We start from the raw sequence: 20,941 nt of genomic DNA on the forward strand, positions 1-20,941 counted from the left end.
AGTTGAGTCTCTGTCCTATTATCATTTAAAAATAACCTCACTAACCACTTGGGCACATGTGCACACATGCAGGTGTGTGTTTCATGAGGCTAACAAAGAGCATCTTCAAAATCACATTCAGTGTTTAGCAATTCAAACTAGATGATGAAAGCCCACTAATTCAAATAACATTTATTCATGAGCCGTGTCCTGTTTGCCACTGATTCATTGTGGCGGGGTGGTTCACTCGAAAAGAACATGCACGATGTCATTCTAATTACAATTATTGCTTTAGTTTCTTTAATATTCATACCGTCTTTGTTGTCTGTTTTGTCTACAGGTGCATTATCTCCCCTTAACCTTTATTTTCATTAGATGCAGAGAAGGCTTTTGATGTTTTGTTGTTGTCGAAGAAACTGAGCGGCAGCTTTTTTGGGCATGTACGTGTTGGTCCGAAAGTTTTTCAAGGGCACATTAGGAAAATTAGATGAAAGAGAGCTGTCTTGTCTTATCTCCTCTCTGTTTTCTCGTGTATTTTCCTTACAGTTCCTCGCCTCCTCTTTCCCATCCCGTCCTTATTTCCCTCCTCCTCTTTTCTCGCTTTTGCTGTTGTAACACTGACATTTCTTTCCTCCAGCGTTTCTTACATTATCATCAAACCACCGAATGTATTTCCTGTAAACCGTGGTCGGAGTGTTTACTCTCTTGTGTTTTGGCATTTAGTTCAGTCGTGATAAAAGCAGCACTTAATGTTGAAAACCATGAAGTGCCTTAAGTTACACTTCATATAATGGCAGCTAAACACTGGCTCTAGGAAAATCCCAACTGCACTGGAGCAGGAAAAAAGAAGAAGAAATGCAAAGAAAAGCCATGTGTTTGGAAAAAGATAATAAGTTTAAGCATATGATCACTTAATGCAATCAATCCAGGGCTTGTAACCTTAATACACATGGACTTCCAAGTAGGGCAGGGCAATACATAGATATTACACAGATATTGTGATAAGAAGATAGATATTTCCTCAGATTTTGGATATTGTTATATCATAAGTGCTATCTGTTTTTGGTTTTAAAAGTAGCGTTGCAATAAAGTGATGTCATTTTCTTTTGAGTATAGTTTTCATTAAGTAAAGTTTCAGTAACTTGTACCAGCGTCAGTCCAGTTTTTATTTGTCCTTGCTGCTTTCTGTTATGATTGGCTCTCGAGCAGCTGGCATATAGATGTCAACACCTGCGTCCTTGTGCACATAAACCCTCGTGCTATGGGGGTCAGTTTAGCATTGATGGTTCAGATCACGTTCTTCCTCCCGACAAACCACACACCTCCATCCCCCTCGGAGGAGCCCTACAGTATGAACTGCCTTTCTGGGTGTCTCAGCGGTGGTTTGATTGACACCACTCACCGCTGGCAAAATGAACTAAATTAAAGGAGTAAACACTCCTGAGTGCAAATATACCACTCCAAACATGGCTGGCATGAACACACACTTATGTTCGTCCTCTTGACGCCGATATCCCTTCACCATACTCCTCCTTTTATCCCCCCATTTTTTGTCTTTTAACCTTTTCTCCGCTGCTTTTTCTCTCTAAAACCTTGATCTTATCATCTGATCGTTAGCTGTTATCATTGAACTTGTAACTTCTCCAAGTTCTTAATAAGCCGATTCAATTGATTTTGTGTGTGTGTTTGACATTGTGTGTGTGTGTGTGAGACTTTGACTGAAGCTCTCAGATGAGGAGCCAATTGATTGAGATGGCCCCAATTAGTCTCCGCGATTAATTGAGTGTGATTGGATGTCGTCCCTGGCAGCTCATCGTCGAAAATATTGACAGGCTAATTAGTTGCCGTGGTGACCGCTTAAACACAGCTGATTGTGTGCGACTCTGAAATGACCCCATAGCAGCCAATCAAGCCTACCTCTCGCTTGTGGGCGTGTGTGTGTTTGGTCGAATACGCCTCGATGGGATGTTCCAAATATGCGTTGATATCACAATAACAAAATAATCAGACAGGAAGCTGCTGCAACATGTGAAAAAATGTTTTTATTGTGAATTAATCTCCACTGAGCCTTTGTAAATATACAAAGCATGTGCATATTTACGCTTTTCATCAAGATTATTGATCCCAGAGGGAAAGAGAGGAAGCTGACAGAGACAGAAATGGAGGAACCACACCACAAAAAATGACAGAGTAATGTCTCCGAAACTGGCTGCAAATAAATCACCTCAATTATCATCAGTAATGTGAGAAACACTTGAGATATAGTGGATAAATTGTGCACTTGTTTTTTTTTTGTCTGGAGCATCAGAGAGAAAACACATTGCAGAAACTATTGTGGTACTTGGATGTGATGTAGCAGCGAATCGTCCATCTGCTTTTTGTAACTCTCTCATTTCGGAGGATCTGCCTTTCCTCTTGTGCTGTTTTCCTCCACTGTTCATTTTTTCCTACATTGCGACACTTTGCCTTTTGCTTCTTTTTGCCACAAAATACTTGTCTCTGATTGGCTAGCAGCACATCTCTGGTCAACAGTATAACCAGCTTTCTAAATCAGTGCTTGTGGTGATCTAGTCTTTATTAGAGGCCGAGTATTCGTAGCAGTATTACTCACTGTCACTACATCCTGACAGTAGTCAATGAGATAGATAATGCAGGGTAAAAATCATGCTCCTCCTTCTCATAGTGCTCTGAATGGCACCTGAACAAAAACAACCAATCGGAGCCAAGGCAGCTGTCAATTATGTCAATCACTGCTCTTGATCTGTGGTCAAACTGTCAACCTAGGCAGCGTCGATCAAATATGAATCAAGATTCTGTTTCTGCATTGTCGATTTCTTGCCTCAAATGTGTTCAGAAGCATATATCAGTGTACTGTTTAGCTGTTACATGAGAACATTTGCACTGGCCTGCCAAGGGTACTTGGTTTTGGCACGACTGTTTTCAACATGGCGGCCAGGTCACAAACTTAAGTAACAGTATAGTGAGTTTTATTTGATGAGCGTTGCGTAGTTTCACAGTTTGACCACAGTTCACAAGCAGTGATTGACATGATTGGCAGCTGCATTAAAGACTCCTCAACTCTGATTGGTTGTTTTCGTTCAAACTTGGTTGATTTTTGCAGAGGAACATGATTTTTCTTCACAGATTATTTGTTTGATCAGTCCCTCCAGAAAATCGCGATCGCAATAATTAACGCAAATTCAACGAAAGTCCATAATATTTGCTGGGGCTTGCAACTTTTCAAAAGTCCCGCGATTTTTCCGTGTTTTTCCACCCACACATGTAACATCATTTGAAACGTGGAGAAACGCTCTGTACTGACATAAGAATTTGCACTGTTTACAAAGACAAGACAATATGTGTTGAATTTATTAAAATGTTTTGTTTACAGAAGATGTAGCTTACATGTTGTTTTACAATCACATTGTCTGGTTTGAGAGCTACAATATTCACTCAGGATTTTTTGCAACATTATTGGAGTCCATCCAATTAAATAAAACTAAAGAAGGGAACTATAAAACACATTTGCAGATATTTTTGTAATAATCAGTATGATTATTATAGCAAGTGATCACATGACTTATTTTTTTGGAGCTAGTAATTAAAAAAAAAAATCACTTTTTTTTTTCTCCTGTCAATTGCCACAATTTCCCACAAAAAAAAACAACAAAATTTTTATTGTAATTTTTAACAAAATTGGCTGCAAATTTAAGGGTTTTTTGCCACGAGATCCTGGAAGGACTGTCTTATGTACGTCCGTCTGGATATAGTGACAGTTTAAGCAAAGCAGTTTTTGTTGTTGTTTTGTTCTGTTTTTGTTTTTCAAGTTACCAACTGCAGCTTTAACTCATTAATTTGATTTTATTCTAAACTAAGTCATGCTGAAACCAATTTTTATTTTGTATCTGTACTATTCAGGAAGTCATAATGCACTATGAGTAGATGCTTACTGTAGGAAATTAAAATACTTTTTTTTTCTTGCCTTTATCTTATCGGATATTTTCCAAATTAAAGACAGTAACTTATTATAAATCATGATGCACGAGTAGTAGATGCTCTAAGAATAGGAAAATAAAATACCTTTTGTACATACAGTTTGTTTGTTTGTTGATATCTAAGTCGATAGCTAAATTTTCAAGAGATATAAATATACAGTATATAATTCCATCTTAATCAAGATCATCATTCAGAATACCATTTCAAACACCACTTTATCACCCTTACTCAGTCAGTTTTACTCTTTAAATTCATCAAACTATTGAAGATGTCATATGAAATATTACATCTCTCCTCTTAAAGTAGGCAAAAACCTCTCTTTTTACCATCATTCTGTGTCATTATTACCTTTCTCTGGCCACACCCTGGATGTCCTGTCCTGCAAAAACATTGGAAGCTATCGTTTTTCCCACTGGGGAGAGAAATCCTGCTCGACTGAGCGGCTCACGCAGTTTTTCCCATGTCCACGCTGAATGGTTTAGAGGCTCTTAAAGACAGGTTGACCCGTCCCACCCATTCAACTCTGGTGTACATTACTGACTATAAATGAAGAATTAAATTGTGTGAATGTAGCTGTTATCAGTCAAGCTATCATATCAAGAGTATATATTACCCACTGGCTGACTTCCAGTATTTAATAATTACAGTCCAAATGCCAGCCTTCATATATTGTCAAAGCGATGTACTGCGGCAGTCCTATAGCCAATGGAGCTGCATGTGTGAAATGAAAAAGCTGCAATTAAGATGAAGAAAAGATAAAGAAGAAAGGAGGGTGGATGTGGGAATAGAAATATTTATGAGTACAAATAACATAGAAAATGTGTTTTTGTGATGCCACACTGTACACTCACTGCATATTACATGCAGCGGAGATAACAAGGGTAAAAGGGTAAAAAGCTGTGGGGATAAAGAGGGAGTGGTAGACGAGTGCGCGGTTGACTAGCCGTGAAGAAAAGACCCTAATCTTGGAGGAGGCCAGAGTTGGCGTAACATCACTTTTTCTGGCCAACCTCTTTTATTCTTCTTTTGCTCTACCACTCCAATATCCTTCCTTTCTCCTCACACATCTTCCTCCCTCCCTCCCTCCCTCTCAGCCTCAGTACTTCTCCGTCCTCTGTCCCTCCACTTTCTCCAGACACCCGTCGCCTTCTGCTTCATTCGATTTCATTTTTTCAGTCATTTAAATGAGATTGATTGAATTGTTATAGAGATTGTTTGTCCTGGGTCGCACACATTCTGCAGCTCGGTGTGCAGGTCACCGTTTCCTGTACACACAACACTCAGACAGCTAAAGAGGGGGAAATCAATGCAAATAAAGTCAATCTTGACAATTTAAAAATGTTTCCCCTCAGTCACAAAATCTATCACTGCTGCTGTCATTAAATAAAAAATGAGGAAGCAGATATATACTTGTGCTGAATGATACACTGAATTGAATCTGGCGTTGAACCTGAGCTGACGTTTTAGAAACAAGATGGTCTCCCAGTCCAAATTGACCCAAGATATCACATTTAACCTGAGATTGAAGTTTATAGAAGATATAAGTCTTATTGTAAAAGTTGTTCAGTCTGCACGTATATAAGTAATCTTGATCACTCCCCCTCTCTCAGTCTAATTTATTTGTGTTGTATAAAATGATAAATAAAAAACACAAGCAAACAAATTAAAAGCACATCTAATAAAACATAACCAGAGATGCAATTTAATTTAAAGTGAGTAGCAGTGATGTTTTTAATGAAATATTTCATCAAGAATGAATTATTCAATAAGGAAATGTGTAATTAGGCACAGCTGCTTTGCATTTGATTAATGTAATCCGTATTAGTCTGATGTCTCTCTGGTATGTCTCTGTTTTTTTTTTTTTTTCTTCCGTGTCTCTTTCTTAAACTGTGCATAGTTCTTAATTATATTACTGTACTGTACATATTAGTTAACTGTCCTCTCTCTTTTTATTCTCTCTGCAGTTCCCCCTCGGGAGCCCTCGGTCACCTGTCGATCCAACACCTACCCTAAAGGCTTCTACTGCAGCTGGCACCAGCTGCACCCGACGTACATCCCCACCACCTTTGACGTGGACGTACAGTAAGTGCATTTGTTTTGTGTCTGTGTGCAGCTTGAAGATTTACAAGTTTATGAAATGATCGCTTTATATTGGTGTCACTTCCAAAGACCTAGCTTGCTTTAACCCGTTGAACCTGGAGCAACATCACTTTAATTTTGCTGCTTTCAGACGCCTTTCGCAAGTAGTCAAACCTTTGACCTCTGAGCAAATTGGGGCAATATCTTTCAAAAACATAAGCAAAATAGGCAATAAGTAACTTGGTGAGAAATGTTTCACAAATTGCAAATAAAAAAAAAAAACATTAAGAAAATTATTTTTAAAAAGCTAGGGAAAAAACTTTATTCATAATTATCATTATTATATATTTTAAGTGCTTTTTTCCATTTGTTTGTTTTTAACTTTTTTTCTACAATTTTTTTTGTTTTTAATTTTCACTTTTTACTAATTTCTAGCAAATTTTTTGGGTAATTTCTCCTTTCATTGCTCATTCATTCTTCCCATGTTTTTAAAGGACACCAAGCCAATTTGCAAAGGGTTAAAGGAATACTTCATCCTACAAATGTCTATTTTTGTATCAATTACTTGCTTCACGTTAAGTTAAATTCCTGAAGAAAACTTGGTGTTTCTCATACGCTTCCAGTGAACGAAGAGTTCAAAGTGGAAAAACAGTTCTCTATTAATTGAAGTCATAGGGGTCCATGTTTGACAACAGCAAAACTATATCGAAACTTCAGCTTTTTTGTGCTGTAAAATCCAAGTCTCACTTGTATACTCAACACTCCACAAACAAACAGCCCTTTATGGTAGGGAAACATTTTCTCAATTTTTGGGGATTAGTTTTTTTTGTTTGTTTGTTTTTTTCAAATTCAGTGTAACACAGGGTGAGTAATTGATATATAAATGGCCATTTGGCTGTGAAGTACTTCTTAAACTTGATTTAAAGGATAATTTCAGTTTATTACAATGAAGGTCTTATTTTTTTTTAATTTAGGCAGTTGTTACCTTAAGTTATGGTAACGTACTCACCAAAGAAAATGATCTTATGTATAAACACAGGAATACTGCAATAACAAAGTCTGATATGACATGATGAAATCCTGTAGATACAAATAGCAAAGGTGGCATTACCATCGTTTTAGTACGCAGACATTATTCATTGAACTATATTTCTGATATTTTTACAGAGAATATCTATTAAAAGTGAACATTTTATTATTTTCTGCCAAGGACAGCTTTGGTTTAGAGCAGGGTGAGAAGCTTTGGTGAGGTACGCCTTCCCAGCGGAGCATGGTAGAGTTAAAAAGGGGATGCGGACGGATTTAAGGTACATGAAAGCTCTTAGCCTCAGATTGCAGCAAGTATTCCTTCTCAGAGTCATATCTCAGTCAGTCCTGAACACACAGGCAGGATACACATACTTTAAAATTCAGTTTGACTTTCTGAGGATATCTTTGTCTCAAATGACCACTGCGAAAAAAGATGCTTCTTACAACTCCAAAGCTTTTTTTCTTCAGTATCAAAGTGTTCCAATGATAGTTGCCTGTACATCCATGGATAGCATATTAATTCAGCATCCTTTTAGTGGTGTAAATTTGCCAAAATTAATGCAAATGAGTAAAGTGAAAAAAAAGAAGAAGCTGTGTCCGAGTTTCAATATCCCTGGCTTTGAGGCCAAACAATTCACAATGAAGAATGGGCACAGGATAGGTGAAACTTTCCGAGTTTGACAAAAAGAAAGAAAAATATCTAATATTATGAAGCCCTGACCCCCTGCTCCTCCTCCTCACCCATCTGAAATAAATTTGAAGGCAATAAACAAGCTTTATGAAGGAATTATAAAGCTAACTGATCCAGGGAATGTTCCTGTACATCTTTGGACAACTCCATCTCACTCTGAAGTCGTCGAAATCCAGCGCTTGGGCAGTGACTTGCAGCATCAGACACTGATGAAAAAAGCTGTCCTTTAACGTTGGCATGAAACGTGCCGGTTGAGGAAGCGGAAGTCCGAATGGGGCGGGCTGGAGGGGTGGTGGATGGGTCCAAAAAACACCCAGGACTTTCACCCGGGAGAGTGGTGTTGGTGTCCCGTACGATTCTAAAGCCAAACCCTGTTCTTTCTTTACTAAACCTAACCACGTGCTTTTGTTGCCTAAACCCAACCACGTGTGTTAGTTGTTGGGTTTCTTCCGACTTTCACCCAGGAGAGCGGAGTTCATGTCCCATAAGATTAAGGGTAGTAAATGTCCTGTGACAACGGAAGTGTATTTTTAAAGAAGACATGCATGCATGTAACAGGCGAAACTTGACACGGCATCCCAGGACATCAACAACCAACGCACCCAGGGTACCTTTCACATCGTATCAGGCCGTGAAAAGGTCCGTGACCAAACGTCAATAGAATAAAATGGCATCTGAAAAGTTGAGTTTGAATTTAGTTTGCTGTTAATCACATAATGTGTCTTAAGCATGCTCACAGCCATGGGGAAAAGTTAGAATAACTGTTTTACACATATTTGTCAATCACAGAAGGTTTTTAACCCCAATCTCCTGAGTAATTTATTTTAAAGTCGCACAGAAAAGAGAAAAGAAACCACTACATTCAGATAGTTTGGTGGCAAAACTTTAAAACAGCCTGTAAAAAAGATCATTTTGGAATTATAACCAGGGGCTTATTTAAAAAATGATAGCATTTTGGTTTCACTCTGTAGTTAAACACCTCTCTCCACCTGTCCTCGGGAACCCAGGCATGTTTTAACAGTAGGTAGACCTTAGATACTCAAAACTGTGTGGATGGAGACCCAGCGAGTCTGTTCCTGTCAGGTTCTCTTTGATATCCCCAGATCACAGAGTCCCACAGCTCACACCGCAGCATGTGGACCTCTGCCTTCATTAATGTTGTAACACCAGTATTATCCTGTTTGAATAATAATGAGCAGTGGGACAGAGAGAGGTGCAGATGAAGAGGACAATAGAGAGATTAACAGTAAGAGTAGTCAGTGTCTTTAGCAACCAGATCAGTCTGATTTGTTTTGGGGTTATTTTTTGTGTGAAGAGCAGAGCAGCACTCAACAGGTGAAGGTTGGTAGTTGCTGGCATCTGGCTTTTATCTAAATAAATAAAGTGAAAGATTTAAAGTCTTTTTAGTCAATGAGGTAAAACATTGTTTGAAGGGCACATTCAGGTCTTAAAACCAAACTAAAAAATGTACAAAAAGTAAAGTCAGGTTTGGCTCTGTCCCAGACCCAAGTCCTGTCCTGGTCTGTGCAGCAGGAGGTTTAGTCAGCAGTTTAAAGTGTTAGAATTAATGTCCACAGCTTTGATGTATAACTCCCAGGCTGCCAACGAGGGGGGGAAATACTTAACCAGTGTCCTTTCCTCTTTCTATATTTCAACAAGAGTGTCTGTGAATCTACTTTCAAGTGGAAAAAAACACAAGCTTAACTGTTCTCTGTCTGTCCCACATTGAGTCTGTCCTCCATCTTACCTTTTATTATTTCCTCTCCTCTCCAGACATAACCAGCGTTCACTGGAGGTGCAGAAAGATCCGGACCACAAGAACCGCTGTCGTGTACGCTTCCCTGAGGTCTTCTCCAGCTTCCCCTACAAAGTGAACGTGACGGCAATCAATGCGTTGGGGAAAGCCTCCACCACCATTTCTTTTGAAGAGTCCAGTATAGGTAAGATACATGCCGCGTCATGTTTTATGCTGTAGTGTTGCGACATCTGTGACACTGACTTCCCCTTGACCGGATCTGACACAAAATGTTGCATGTTAAGGCACTTGTGTTTTTTGATGAGGCCAATCTGTTTCACACCAAAAACTGTAGTCCCTTGAATGGCCACTTGAGGCTGGCTCCAAAAGCAAGTCGGCCTTCTTAGATCAGAAACATATGGTGGCCGATTGGCTTCTCTCCAGTTTTGCGGCCCACTAGCTTGAATGGGGATAAAATAATTAAATCATGCAGCTCTTCTAGACCTACCTGGATGGATCAAATCCAAGTGCCAAAAACTGTAGTTCCACAAATGGCCACTTGAGGCTGGCCCCAAAAGTGAGTCGACCCCAGAGACCTATGGACGTATTTGCTTGACGAAATTGCTCAGTGGCACATGAAGCCAAAAAAGCTCTATTTCCATGGTATGAAATTACCCAGAAGATCAGCACTACTTCTGCATCATCAGGCCCAAACAGCAAGCACACTCGACACTTACTTACTGCAAGCACGACTAAGCCAACACAACGGCCAACTTCTAGCAGCCGAGCAGCTGAAGTCCAGTTGAGTGCCCCGCTAACTTGAATGGGAATAAAATAGTTTTAACTTGCGGCTCTTTTAGAATTTCCAAATGTCATCGGACTGAATGAATTAAATATTTACAGTAAAATGAGTCATTTCACGGGACTTGTGACAATCAAAAAAATGTATCCACTAATTTATAGACTTCTCTTTCCCAATGTAAATCTATGGAGAAAAGTCTTTTGGGCCCAATGGCATCAAGTGATGGACCCTGGAAATTGTAGTCCCACTGTTTGGCCACTGCAAAAATTGGCTTCAAAGTGTGGTGCACTTTCTGGGGGCCTGCACAGACCGCCATGTTAAAATTGCCAACTTTACAGCTGAAAGGCCTGGTATAAAAAACCTTCAATTTTCAATAGCTTCAATAGCTAATGCCCCATTCATGACAACTGTAGTGGGGTTGATATTTATGTACCTCACCCATTTAAATTTTATTAAGACTTTCATATAACTAAGGGCATGGACGCTCTGAGTGACAGGCTGTCTGTGAGGGGTCGCCACAGTGTATGAGTCAGAGCCATCTCTTACTCCTCCACAGCGCCACCGTCACTTCCAAATTTCAGTTCACTTCAGTTTTCAAAAAAATCCAAGATGGCGATGGCCAAAATGCCAAATTCATGGGTTGAACATGGGAGTCCACAACGCAGTGGGTATTGTCACAGTGGCCACATCCATTGTTTATACACAGTCCATGGCCGGAGCTCAAAACACACTGGCATTTTGAAAATATTTCCTCCTAACTCATTCAGGATACAGAATTTGAACACTTTTCGTTAAAATTTACACCCAATGCTTATTTGTTTTTTTTTAACTAACTTCAGGAACAATTCTAAGATCCTTTCCCACACAGATTGACAAATGTTTGGCAAAGAAAAATGAGGACAAAAATGCAGTGTCAATGCATCTCATTGAGGATTCCCACCCTTGAGCAATGTTAATGCATCTGTTTGACCACAGATGACTGATTTCATTGACTTCTGTTTCCCTTTGGAGATTTGCAGCACACAGAGTTATGCTTGGTGCCAGAAAGACAAAGAAAATTGAAATTTCAGTGGCCAAATAAATGTCACCCAGCTGAAAGGAGAGTGCGCAGCTTTTTTTTTTTTTTTTGCTTTAACCAACAGCATAGTCCATTAGCGGGAAACGCACTGACTGTGCACCCCTGTCATTACCAAAGGCATTAGATAATAAACACACTACCTCTGAACCTTTTCTGCAGCAAACAGTATTTAATTGAGGCTTGGACGGGATGCGACAGTCACAAATCAAAGGTCTGGTTTCTCTCTGAAAGTGCCAGATAACCCAAACACCAGCTGCCATATAAGCACTTTTTAGTCAAATTTAATGTAAGAATTAACCATGAAAGTTCCTTCAGTGGCTGTTTTTTAAATTACAGCCTTCACGGTCGTGCAGTAAGTAGTGCAGGGAAGTTTTTGTTCAGCAAGGCTGCAGAAGGCTACATAATAACAGCAAGACTCTTAGAATTCATAAGCGACTAAGGCTGGAAAGCAGTGAAGAGGAGAAATTCATTTTAAAGAAGGAATGAGAAGTACTTTGATAGATAAGGGAAGTGCTGCCAGCAGTCCTCAGCTCTGTTGTATTGCTTGGAGCGCGATATGGGTGTGCATGACGCATAAATACACACAGACACCAATGGGGCTGTGGGTCGGTCGAGGAAGAGAGGTATCGAAGGAGAGAGTGTGTGTGTGTGTGCGTGTGTGTGTGTGTGTGAGTGTGTGTGTGTACATAAGTAACCAAATGAGGCAGTGACATGCTCTGCCAAGCCCCGGACACAGGACTCATGAAAATGCTAATGCTAGCCGGATTAGCGCCTTGGCTGAGGAAATATCCCTCAACTATTGGTGATAGCAAAACACCCCACTGCTCCTTTCTTCCTCTCTGCTTTCTCTTTTATTCCTGCATGCCCTTCTTTTGACTTTGTACTTTTTTTTTAGTCCTCCGTTCCCTCCTATTTTTCTTCCTCCCTCTCCATCTCCAGCCAAATCTTCTCAGATAGATGCGAGAACGCCATTTGTGTGACAAATGTCCACGCTATTATTTTTAGATAGATTTCTCAGAGTTTGCTTTTAGATCTAAAAAAGACTGAAATTTTGGTGTTTTTGTCTTTAACTTTGAGTTGAATTGCAGCTATAGCCGGCCGAACACCAAACAGCTTTTCAAGCCATTCCGCTGTTGCAGACAAATTTCCAATCATGAGAGTTTTACCTCAGTTGGTGCGCACTCCTGTGATCTTGATTATTTGGTTTAATGCCCAGTTCAGACGAAACCATTGTGGAACGTTACAGAGAAAAGTTGCAGCAGTGGGAACTGGCCGGCCTGAGCTCGGCTCAAGCCGGCTGATAGTGTCACCTTCGACCCCGATGGTCAAATCGCTGGTCGTTGGTTTTAGAACCTAAAATATGTCACCTGTGTCAGCAGCCAAGTAGCTTGTAGTGAAGTCCACTGGTCGAGTCAAAATGACTGCAGACACTGTGTTCGCTCGCTTTTAAGAAGCTAAAAATTGTATTCAGCCTCAAAGTACATCTGAAAAGCTGGAAATCAGAACAGAAGTACAGAGAGTTGTTGCATAGAGATGATACACCATCTTATCTAGTTGCAGGTTTTTAGAACATTGCAGAGTGGCACATTGCAAGTAGTTGCCTGTTTCAACTCATCTTGTCGCAAATCTTTGGTCTGAAATGGGCCTAAGGTGGTCATGATACTCTGTCCAAGCTGTCTTAGTCCAGTCTTTTTCTCGTCTTGATGTTCCAGTAAACTCAAACATGTTTAATATTATCATATCTTTTTAGCCTTGGCTCAAGCAACCAGTTAAGAGCAATAACATGGACATTGTCAACAACCAATAGGTGCTTTTTCTCCAGCATCATACCAAAGCAGCAAACCAGGTGGACAGTAAACATGAACTCTGAGGGGTGCCATGCCATTGCTCTAATGGCCCATAATACCAAAGCCCCATTAGTCTGAAAAATGTCCCACTGGACTAAAAGCCCATTTCTCCAACTGCCCATGATCCATAAAACAAAAGCCCATTGCCTCAAAGTGTTGGGGCCAATTGCACAAAAAATTGTAAGTTAAGATTTTCTGTAAAGTCCTAGTTAAGGTTTCCTCAGAATAAAATCAGTTGCAAAAAACACCCTTGAGTCTTAACCGTAAGGTTTCCTTAAAATGTTCACCTAAGTATTTAAGGTTTTCGCCTTGTCTTGGTCTTAAACTTAAGGAATCCATAGACTCATTGCACAACAGACCTTAGCAACCAAAGCAAGGTAAAAGAAAAAACTATATCTGTATTTCTGACTTTATCTTAACTGCAACATAACGGAGTATAAGGTTATTAATGAAGAAAACTAACCAACACAGCAAGAGAAGAGTGTTCTGCGACCAAGAGAACCTAATGGATCCACTTTTGATTTTACACTATAGATGTGACTGAATCAGTTTTCGTTGTGATTTCTTCCTTTGATTGTTTTCTGGTATTTGGGGATCAAATTTACTTTGTAGTATTTAATTTCTATGATTATATTCCTCCAAAAGTTTAATCTTTTCCTCCTTTGACCAATATGTTTTCTTGTATTCTTTCCGTCTGCCATTTCTCACTGTCTCACGATAACCAACTTTGTGAGATGAAAACAGGCAAAGCGAGCAAAAAAACTGTCTTTAACTGCTGTAAAATCTCTTTCAACACAGTAAATATTTGTCTTTAACTAAGGAAACCTTTTAAGGGATGATGTGCAACTGTGTAAGTCCATTAGCTAAGGAGAAATTAAGCCTTAAGTGTCATACTTAAGGAAAAAACTCAAGGTGTTTTGTGTAACTGGTCCCAGTTCCTCCAAATTGCACACTCCCTGTAGTTTCAGTTCCCTAATGGCATTTGAGCCACCGATCCTGGGTGTGTTTACTGACCCATCCCTACTTGCCCAGTGATTATTGTATTTAAGCCAAAACATGAACTTTTTCCCAACCATAACCAAGTGTTTTTATGCCTAAACCTAACCACACATTCACAACAGCATTGTTGACAAATGTAACATACCTGTGGTTTACAAAAACATGCAATACCAACATTTTTTTCTGGTGATTGGGTCAGCTAACTTAAGAGACTATGTATTTTTTCTTAGAGAAATGAGACTTTGGAGCAAAGGGCGTTTTCTGGGGGGATAACGGACTGTCTGAGAAATGGGCCTTGGGTCCAATGGGACATTTTTGAACTGACAAGGCTTTGGAATTTTAGGCTGTCGGAACAACGGTTAGTCTCCCTCTGGGGAAGCACAAGAACATGAACAAGTCTCGGTTCTCTTGTACTGTGGAGAAGGAGAAGAGTCTTGTGGAGATGTGGGTTGAAAAAGAATAAATTTAACGTGTATCTAATCCTCCAACCAACACTTATCTTAGTGAGTTTGCATGCAAAGCAGTTTCTTTATGGATTATATTGATGCCAAATTGATAAGAACACTGCCGACATATGACCCCTTCTATCTTGTCTTTTTAGAGTTATGCTTCTTTGCGAACATGTAAGGAATTGTTAACGTGTCATATTTCTTCGAGGGAGTTTGACGTTATATTTTCCAACAGGAGCAGGATGGAAAATAACCTCAAAAGGAATCTTGCAAATAATGACTCTGCAAGTCTTTGCAAATTATTAAAGTCCGTGACTCAAAACTCACAGTCTTTAGATGTGACAGGGTGTCAGACTTTCTTCTTTTAAAAATCTTTTCATAGTCTTTTCAGAGTTGTCTAGTGTATGGTAGGTCTAACAGACAACACTGTAAAACCCCAATCCACCCATGATACAAAAATTTAATGGTAAGTCTACACAAACTTCTCAGATTGTCAAAATGACCTAAAAACTTTATGTTCACTTGATACAGAAGACTCCTCCCTTGTGAGCTTGACATATTTTTTTATGTTAAGTCAACAACTTTTGAGTTATTTTGACTAAAATGTATAAAGCCAGTTTTAACTGATAAGATTAACGCCAACAGCCAACACTATTATTGTGCACTTAACATACTGTGGTGTGTTGGGGCTAAATGGGTGGAGTTTCCCAGCATGCCATTAGACAATGCAATACATTCTCACTCAGACCTCGTCACATATTGACGTTTGGTCATAAGCTTTCCAAGTCCAGATACAACATGAAAGGTTGTTGACGTTCTGGGATGCCGTGTCAAGCTCTGTCTGTTACAGTTTTCACAGGAAATTTACTGTTTACATACAAAAAAAAACAGGAGAACAGGGTTGAACAGGGTTGCCTTTATAATCTTACAGGACCTGAACATAGGTCTCCCAGGTGAAAGTCGGTGTGTGTTGGACCATCCAACCCCATTACCACTTTCCCTTCTCGTACTTTCGTCACCTTAACTTCCTTTCGTGTCCCGCCGTGTTTCCCCCTGACGCCATCGAGCACCATTAACTATAACGGCAACCAGCCGCATATCGTGCAAATGTTAAAGGACAACTTTTTCGTCAGTGTTTTGACACCACAAGTCATTGCCCAAGCACCGGATTTCAGCGACTTCGGAGTGAGACCAGGTTGGACAATGTGTTTAAGGCCATATGCCAAAGAAAACTGTGTTTAAATGTGTTCTAAATTACTCGTTACCCATTACGCAGTGATTAATAGTCACACAGCTGTTGACATTGATCACAAAGACTTCCATCACACTTGAATAACAAGACCAGCATTTTGCAAAGGGCGCCTTTGAAAAGATCTGGTTTTTATTATTGAATATGTTGAAAGTCCAAATATGTTTTCAAATTTATCACAGTTAGTGTGGATGTGGTCTTGCCCTCCCTCTTTCTTTGTTCTTTTTTTTTCCAAACTTTTCTAAGTGTCTCATATTGTTTGCCTTCTCCCTCCCCTCCTTTCACTCCTCCACTCATCTCCTCCTTGTTCCTGCATTGTTAAAAGTCTTTCTCACGCCGTTCTAAGTTGTAAGCCACATTCATTATCAGGGACAACGAGGCAGATCGTAAATAAATAAAACAATTTCATGCTTCCTGGTGCACTTCTGAATTCTGAGTGGGAGCAAGACGATTCTCAACTGTCCTTGTTCATCCGACCAAAGCTGGGATGAAATTAGATGAGATGAGATTGTGTGTGTGTGTGTGTGTGTGTGTGTCCTCACATGTGCATGCTGTGGGTACAGTTACAAAGAGAACCCTCAAAGAAGCTCCAGACTCATCAAATGATAACTTAAAGCTTTCTTGTGCCAAGATGATCAAACGGTGACTGATCTCGTCTAAGTGCAAAGGCTTCCAGAGTTAAGGCGTTTTTACTTGCAAAGATTTTTTTGTCAACTCTGACTTCAGCCCACCTGAGCATGATAAAGTACTACATTATTCATTCATTGTGATTAAAATGAATGCACTGTAACCTAATTTCAAAGGGTGAATGTAGCTGCGGTGGCTTTTCAACATCCCCATTAAATCTTCTGTCACTTTCATCCCTTCAATTAATACTTAAACAGCTGGTCGGCCAGTTAACGATACTTAACTACTTTATCATAAGGTCCAGGTGCTATTTCCAGTCGGCGTCTCATTTATATTCTCTGTGAGAAAACCAAACAAGTAGCCCAAAAAAAAAAAGTGATTTTACAGATCCCAGCAGCTCTCCACAAGTGAGTTCAGAGATCAGCAATGGCTACAAAAACAGCACAACTAGAGCTGCCAGAAGTTTAGTGGCATATTTACTAAGGGTTGCACTAATTACCACCATGCACAAAACTTAACAAGTACAGCTGTCTTGAGCACAGCAGCCGATTTCTCAAATTAATAAACACCACAAGTTAGAGATCAGATTGTTGTAACCCCGCTGTAGTTGAGTCAGGAGATGAAGGGCTGGCACGTGTAGTCATTTTGGATGCAGTACGACTCCCCGTCGTCTGAATTTCCAAGATATGATAACACATGCAGCAGTGTGACTGTAATCTATAATTTCTTTTGAAAGAGAGCGGAAAACCTGACACAGAACTTTTCTGATGTGCTTTTTTAAAATTCATATTTATTCTCTTTGCCTGTTGTAGCTTTGAACAAATATGACAGCAGCCATGTGAATTCAGGACATAACCACTTCTACTCATTTAATTATGCGCGCCGGAGTTTTTGTGTAATTTGGGTTTAGTGAGTAGATGAAGAATCCAATTCAGTAATCGAATTTCGGTGCTCTACCACTGCCATGCTTTACATATTAATCAGTATAAATGGGCTAAACATATCCAATCCCATTTACTGTATGCCCACAAGATGCTTGTGCACACTTTTTTTACACACTTAGTTGAAGTTACCTCCTCGATGATTAAATGCAGTCTGCTTCCAACAATTAGGCTTTAATCTGAGACTTTAGTTTGATGCCAGGCAGTAATTATAATGAATATTGGTGTGAACACATCCCCCCAATATTCAAATATGCTAAAACTGCACCCCACACCAACAATACATCTAATATGCGCTTGGGCAGTGACTTGCGGCATCAGAAACCAACGAATAAAGCCGTCTTTTAATGTCGGCATGATACGCAGCAGGTTGCCGTTGTAGTTCAACAGCACCCGGAGGGTCAGGGGGGAAACACGGCAGGACGAGAACGAAAGATAAGGCAGGAAAAGCGGTGATGGATGAGTCCAACAAACCACAACTTTCACCCGAGAGAGTAGTGTTTCTGTCCCGTAAGATTCTAAAGCCAAACCCTGTACTTCTTTCCTAAACCTAACCATGTGCTTTTGTTGCCTTAACCCAACCATGTGTGTTTGTTGTTGAAGGAAAAAAAACATCAATTCGTGGCGTTGTGTATCTGGAAAGACGACAATGCATGTAACAGGCAGAACGTGAGACAGTGTCTCAAAATGTCAATGTGGAAACCAAACGTCAATATGTGTCGTGGTCAGAGTGAGAATGAGTTGTTACCACCAGTTCTACTTTTACCAGGTACCCAGGAAGTGCACCAGGCTTTGAATCCAATTTCTGTAGTGGCCAAACAATGGTAATGCTATTCCATCACATGATGCCCTGTGGCCCAAAAATACTTTTTTCCCATAAACTTACACTGGGAAAGAGACATCTGTAAATCAGTGGATGAATTTTTTTGAGCATCACAAACCTCATAAAATGACTCGTTTCACTATCAGGATTTGATCCATTCGGTCTGACAACATTTGAAAGGTCTGGAAGAGCTCCTAAATCATTTTATCCCCATTCAAGCTAGCTGACCGCTAAACTGGAAGTTAGCCACTTGGCTGCGTTTGGCTGCATGCCCAGTGCCTAAACTGCATATCTAGACCGGAAGGTATAAACTCCAGATCAAAAGCCGACCATTTCCATATCTTCACATGGTTCTGAGGTAAAATCTTTTGCAGGTCTTAAGCCATACCTTAAGAACTACCTCGGTCCATCGGTTCGGTTTATCCAGATAAGAATCCTGGTGTTGGTAATTACTTCGTATGGACTGTGCAGGTAGATTGAATTGCATTAATTCCAAGTCTTTCTGTTTGGCCGAATAGTTTGAATTGCATTAATTCCAAGTCTTTCTGTTTGGCCGAATAGTCTAGATTGCACCAGCACACCAGCGGTCTTAGTTGGGCGGCTGTGTGATAGTCCTCAACTGTAGAATTCTATATTCAATCTGAGGTCAAACAAATCTTGAGATCATCCTATTCTATTCAATAAAGTCTTAAGGGGGTACTGCAATAAGGAGTGACTGGAATAGGTACAGTAACCGAAGAGAACATTCATTTTTATCGTTTCAATTTGGTTTGAAATGTCTAGTGTACTGCCGTTCTGCATGCGGTTTGTCCAAGTGGTGTTGCTGTACCCCAGGAGAACAAAGCTCACGGATGTATTTACCTTAATGTCTTTATTACATTATATTTGTCAGACGTGAAGTCTGAGTAAATCATTCATGTGACACTGCATGTGTAATTTATGTAGACAGTAGTGGCTTATATTTATTGCATATCTGGCAGCTTTGTGCTCGGGGTTCCCCCCAGTGTTGACTCCACAGCCGTGGCCTTGGTTTTGTCTTCAACCACTACACTAACAAGCTGTTACTCCCTCTTTAACAGCATCATCTTAAAAAGGTACAAGCGTTGTGTTTGGAGGAGCAGTTGTGCTGTACTCTGACAATAATCACATAAAAAGAGGAGGCTGTTTTTACCCCTTTTCTTCCATTTTCCCGTCTTTAAGTTATTTCTGAAAGATTTCACAGCAGATCGAAGCACTTCTCCCTATTTTTCCCATTTGCTCAAGTGCACTGTTAGACGCTGTCATCCAGCACCTGTTCTGCCGTAAAACCATTCATAGATTTCACTTTTTTTGTTTGTTCCTTTTGGAAAAGCCCATTTATTTGAAAGGAGATATGGTGTGGTGTGAGAACAGCAGTGAGGAGCTACAGAGTTTTAGATGTCTTTTTTTTATCATGCAGTAACACCTGGATGCATTAAGTGAAAGGACTAGATGATGCATAGCAATGGTTTTAGAAACACCACAATCATGTTCAAAGAATGCACTCAGGCATATGCTGGTACAGCTACATGCAGATTTAGCTTTTGCAGATCTCCTCTATTTTGCCGCTTGATTGCTGCACAGTCTTAGCCACCGGGACAGCCTTTAAGCAACACTTTTTCTTGTTAGAAAGAAAGATTAGCCACTCTCCCTCCCACTTTCTTGTTCCATTTTCAGCAGACAGTGAATATAATGGTCTCGCAAGTAGCTGTTTGAAAGATTAGACTTTTATGTTATAGTATACCTGTTCACTTGCATCACCAGCTAAGAGAAAGAAGGGGCTTCAGTGACTGGTGCAACATAAGACTGAAAGGAAGAAAGAGCAACAGTAATGTGGACGTAAATTTGAATGAACAGAGCCAAGGGAGGCATGACAGACGTTTTCAGGCCAAGCATGGACAGGCACAACAATGGGATTCCATGAAATTGTACCCTGATGATCACACATCTTTTTTTTTTTTTTTACTCCTTTCATCTCTTTCTTTTTTTCTGTACTAATCCTGTGTTACCACAGTGTCCTGCACCATAGACTGGCCATATGAAGTCTGGCCATATTTGTGTGACATGGTCTTTTTCCTGTATTAAAGGAATATTTCATCCCCCAAATGACCATTTGTACATCAGTTCTTCACCCCATGTTACAATGAATTTGTGACAACAAAAAAAATTTCTTGCATGTCTCCATGGCAGGGTCGTAAATATAGACAGTGTAGGCAGTGGGGTTGCACTGGGGCCCGTAGGTTGGAGGGGCCCAGAGAGAAAGCGGAGCCTTGCAAGTGATTCAATCTGCCATTAAATATATTTTTAAAATTATTTAAAAATGGTGCCATTATGTATATATGTCCTCAGAAAGGCAAACCCATCTGCGTCATGGTTTACTTTATTATTTTAATTGGTTTTAAATAGTCAGTAAAAATTACATGCCTTTATCTACGTAAGTTATAAAATCTATAAATAAAATATAAAAACTATTCAATTAAATGATTAATTTTCTTTGATATTTTTGTCAGATATGCAGTGACGATTGCTGGGTAATATGTATGTTCATGTCGTCCAATGTCAAGTCTCTATTTGTGTCAAGATACATGCATGATGGAGT

General features: G+C 39.8%; 1 protein-coding gene across 3 annotated transcripts in view; it reads left to right on the forward strand.

Moving 5' to 3' along the window:
• Positions 1 to 20,941, forward strand: part of cntfr (ciliary neurotrophic factor receptor) — a 354,906-nt gene that overhangs the window by 286,142 nt on the left and 47,823 nt on the right. For all 3 annotated transcript variants that reach the window (XM_050052470.1, XM_050052469.1, XM_050052468.1), the window contains 2 exons: positions 5,940 to 6,057; positions 9,548 to 9,714. In XM_050052470.1, coding sequence (XP_049908427.1) covers positions 5,940 to 6,057; positions 9,548 to 9,714 — 285 coding nt within the window. The remainder of the gene's footprint in view (positions 1 to 5,939; positions 6,058 to 9,547; positions 9,715 to 20,941) is intronic.

The sequence above is a fragment of the Epinephelus moara genome, chromosome 9, assembly GCF_006386435.1.
Source record: "Epinephelus moara isolate mb chromosome 9, YSFRI_EMoa_1.0, whole genome shotgun sequence".
Classification (NCBI taxonomy): Eukaryota; Metazoa; Chordata; class Actinopteri; order Perciformes; family Serranidae; genus Epinephelus; species Epinephelus moara.